Raw genomic sequence first — 4,226 nt, 5'->3', positions numbered from 1 at the left:
GGGGGGGGGAGAGAAAAGGACTCTACCATCTGGGATTCGCGGGGGTGAATTTTATATCGCAGCTTGAGCGATGTCGTAAACTACCATGTCGGCGCGGGGCACGTTGCTGCTGCGAGTGTGAGAGAGTGAGACGTTACAAACGCCGCGAAGCACCTGTCTCCCTCGCTCGCAAGGGAAACTACGTATAGAGACACTCCTGGGCTCACTTTTCTTCTCCTATGCCCGCTGCGGGGGCGCGGGCCGCGGGCCGCGGGGAGGAGTTCTGGTTTTACGACTCAAACTTTCGGCCATACGGCATCAAGTCGGGCCCTGCCCTGTCCGTGTCCCACTTGCGACGCGGCGGAGCGGGAGTACCGATGGTCGTCCCGCAGGCGCCCCGCCCTACCCCGCCCCCAGCAGCCCCCAGTTAATGATGATTAGAAGCCATTGGCAATTCGCAAACGGACTCGGCAAGTAGTTTAACGTCTTCGGCCGGTTTTCCTCCTAGCTTCCTCTCTATGACTTGTGTGCCTCTAGGCCTTTTGGTCCAGCTGGACCTACTACTAGTAGTAACGACCAATCACGGTCTAATACAGGCACACCTGCCGTTATTCCCGACACGAAGACGAAAAATGTTCGTAATGGCCCGGTTTAAAAAATAATATGTAGCTTCTGCAATGCACAGAACACATAAGAAACAGAAGTGCGTGACATGTCAATCACATAAATGTCGTTCAAAAATGTCACATTTTTGTGTGTTACATTCTGGCAGGAAGTTTAAAGTGTTCAAATGTAACACACTTCTATTTGGTAGAACATAAATATTTCGTAAATTGCATACGACATGATGAAGTTATGCAGTCAAATTCTCATACTTCCTATAATTTTGAGTTTCTTTGGCTTTTTTTTGTAAAATTATAAAAATATATTTGCCGTGTGTACTGACTGGCAGGCCGTGTCGAGCTCCTGCAGGCTGGTAGGGATGCCCTTCAGCTCGTGCTGGCTTAGGATGGCGGGCAGCTGGTCCAGGCAGGTCTTCAGGTACTCCTTGCAGCCTGGGGCGTAGCCCGACTGGGAGACGGTCAGCGTGGCGCCTGCAACAGCAAGAAGTGGCCATAAATAAGCAAGGCATGCTAACGCAACATTTTTTGAAAAAGGTTGTTAATGTTTGTTAAATTTGAAATTGATGTTTCATACAATCAATAATGTTTTGCATTACTGAGCCCACTGCTGTCGCACTCTTGGACTTTTGAGGAATATGCAAGGGGTGCGCCCAAAAAAGAGTGTTCTTGAGTGAAGTAAATGTGCTCCGCTGAACCGAGAACATTTTCTTGTTCCGATGCAAATTGCATTGGTGATAATGAAAATTGCATTGCCCTGATGCAAATGTTCTTGAGAAATCAGGGGTCAAGAACACGCTTTCCTGGGTGTGGCAAAGGGACATATTTTTTATTTTCACCATACGCAGCAGTGAGTTTCCCCAGTGTGTCAGGGCGGGGCCGCGTACGCTGGGGGTGCGGCATGTAGGTCACTTCATTTCTAACCCCCCCCCCCCCCCGGTTCCCGACCCTTCCTGCTGTTTATTTCGGCTCAGCCCGAAAGCTGTGTGACGCCCAGTGACACATACACACATCCACATCCACATGCTATTAAAAAAACCGTCAGTCGCTTATTATGCATCAAACTTTACTGTTCAGTAGAAAGTAATAATCATAGCAAAACAAGGCCAAGCCGGGAAGACTTTCTCCTAATTCACTGACCCCCAACCCCGTCCCGCCTTCCCCATGTCCGTTTCAAAGTGAAGCTGGCGACTGGAATTACTTTGTTGAGGCTGGTTGTTTCTGAATAGGGAAAATAGGGACGGTTAAAGCAAAGGGAGAGGGCGGAGGAGAGGGGCATCAGCTCCTCTATCAGCCACCTCGACCCCTCATGATGGGGAGCATCGGAAATGAAATCAATTAGCTCAAACTTCCCGCGCCGAATCTCTTCAGAAGCAGTGGGGCGTTATTGCGAACCGGCTAGTCCGAACGCCAGTGAATAGGGTACTCCGCTAGAGCGCGGAGCGGAATAACTGAGAAGAACAAAAGCGGACACAGAGAGCGATGACGGGGGCTGGCGAGCGGAGGAGGAGCGGCAAGCGGCGGGGAGGCTCCCCTACCACCCGCCGCTCCTCTGCTCGCCCGCCCCTACCACCACTCGCTGTATCCGCTTTTGTTCTTCTTAGTTCCGCTCCGCGCTCTAGCGTAGTGTACCCTATTAAGCGGCAAACGCGGTGCGATACATAAAGTGGGCGAGAGAGAGAGACACAGAGAGAGACACAGAGACAGAGAGACAAGACAGACCATAACAGACAGTCGCAGATAGTGAAAAGGAGGGGGAAAGGGGAGTTAATATAAATCTTGAGGCTCATAGATCTAAATTCGTACCTCGGTCCGGGTCGATTGCGTCGTGGTGTCTCAATTACAAGGGATAACCGCACTACCTACGACAGAGACGTACCCCGAATGAGACGATGCGCGATGGTCTGTTTGCCACACACTGAAAGCTTATGAACATTTTTATTCATATTTTCCTGAGCTCTGTGTACGTGCTCTGCGTAAGCTCGACCAGATTCAGCTAAATTCTCGCGGGGTTGGGAATATGAAAAAAAAAATCCCCACCACAAAGCACGATACAGGTTGGTCGCAGTGCCGCCTCGTCCCAGAAAACGTGCGAGCAAACGCGTGCGCACCCAGAAAAAAGGTCCTTAAACTAACCCAAGGCATTTAAAAAAAATCAAGGAATTTTCTAATCTTGGTTGAAGATATTTCCACTGTTTTCAAGGAAAGTAAGTTAATGCAAGGAAAATTTTACTTTATTTTACCGACATTTGCCCTAAGCAGAATATATTTTTTCTTGTATTTTTTTTAGGTGAACAAAAGCGTTGAAGCAACGCATTTCGCCCTGTTTCAAGGGTACCATTTTCGGGGTGTGCTATCCAGCATGTACGGGTGTGGGTTGCCTTATCTCACCGAGCGTTATACTGTTATTCAAATACTGTGACGGCACATTCTAGAAAATGTGAATTGTGTCACATTATTTAGAATATCATGTCACATTCGTTTGCACATGACATAGGTACGCCTCTTATGCACTGAGCCCTTGAGGGCAGAGCGGTGCAAAAGGAATGTCACGTTCTAAAGAATGTGACATGATATTCTAAATAATGAGAGACAATTCATATCATATAAAATGTGACGTATCTGAATAATAGTGTATGCATAGGGCGTCATGGTCACTGACGAACAAGCAAACCCGCCTTCAACCTCGCATCCGGGCTAGTATAGTGCGGGTTTCTCATGGGGTGAACTGCGACCACCCGGTACGGCGTCAACTGGAATAATAGCGAAAAGAAGGGTTAAGTGTTGGCGGTGCTTTGAAGGAGGGGAAAGAGGGGGGGGGGGCAGGGCGGCAAGGACCTGAGAGAGAAGGTTGTCAAAGTAGCGTTAATATGAAGCGTCAGCCAGGCGCCCTTCACATAGCAGCTGCCGAAACCCTCGCCTATCGGGTCGAGAAATCAGAGTGACGCGGGGGGATTTGCTGCGCTCTTTCGACGAATAAACTCGGAAAAACCTATAGAACGGTACACAGCATGCATGCTTTATGAAGACGGTTTTATTTGGCATTATATCCGCCCATTCTCTCCCTTTTCGCTTTCTACCCGCATAATGCTCTGACGGTCCAATCTGCTTCGATTACCCAGACCGCCCCTTTCAAATCGCCGGTGGCGTTCGACATTCCGAGGAAGGAATTTAGTTCCAATATATATTGGCAAACATTTTCAGCCAGCCCTATCGGCCTTGTGGCTGCGGTTCGTCGCGGCGAGAGGACCAGTGATCCTTTGCCAGACGAGACTAATTGGGAAGAGGGCGCCTTTGGAGAATGCGGACGATTGTGCCTGCTTTGTGATTGCAAACCAACTGCAAACGTTTCTGCCTTCTTTGTGATTGCGAACCATACTGCGAACGATTGTGCCTGCTTTGTGATTGCGAACCAGCTGCGAACGATTCCCTTTGCAGCGCCAACAGCACCATTTGCAAAGGAATTTTCTGCTGTGCGCGGCTATGAGGGACTGGGCACCTGGCAGATGCTGCACGAGGGAATCAGGGCGGGAGTCTGCACATACTCTGAGCGACGTGTCAGTGCGATTGTCTAGAGCAGCGTGAGGGAGAGGATAGAGAGAAGGGGGGAGTTAGGGAGGGAGGGAG

At 49.6% G+C, this 4,226-nt stretch overlaps 1 protein-coding gene across 2 annotated transcripts in view; it reads right to left on the bottom strand.

The window, feature by feature from the left end:
• The window catches only part of LOC113207301 (uncharacterized), a 71,926-nt gene that overhangs the window by 16,751 nt on the left and 50,949 nt on the right, over window positions 1-4,226 (bottom strand). For both annotated transcript variants that reach the window (XM_052269646.1, XM_052269674.1), the window contains exon 3: window positions 926-1,073. In XM_052269646.1, the coding sequence (XP_052125606.1) occupies window positions 926-1,073 (148 nt within the window). The remainder of the gene's footprint in view (window positions 1-925; window positions 1,074-4,226) is intronic.

This window comes from Frankliniella occidentalis, unplaced genomic scaffold (genome assembly GCF_000697945.3).
Source record: "Frankliniella occidentalis isolate FOCC.00 unplaced genomic scaffold, Focc_3.1 Scaffold1, whole genome shotgun sequence".
NCBI lineage: Eukaryota > Metazoa > Arthropoda > Insecta > Thysanoptera > Thripidae > Frankliniella > Frankliniella occidentalis.
The sequence above is the reverse complement of the archived record's forward strand: the minus strand, read 5'-3'. Positions and strand labels throughout refer to the sequence as shown.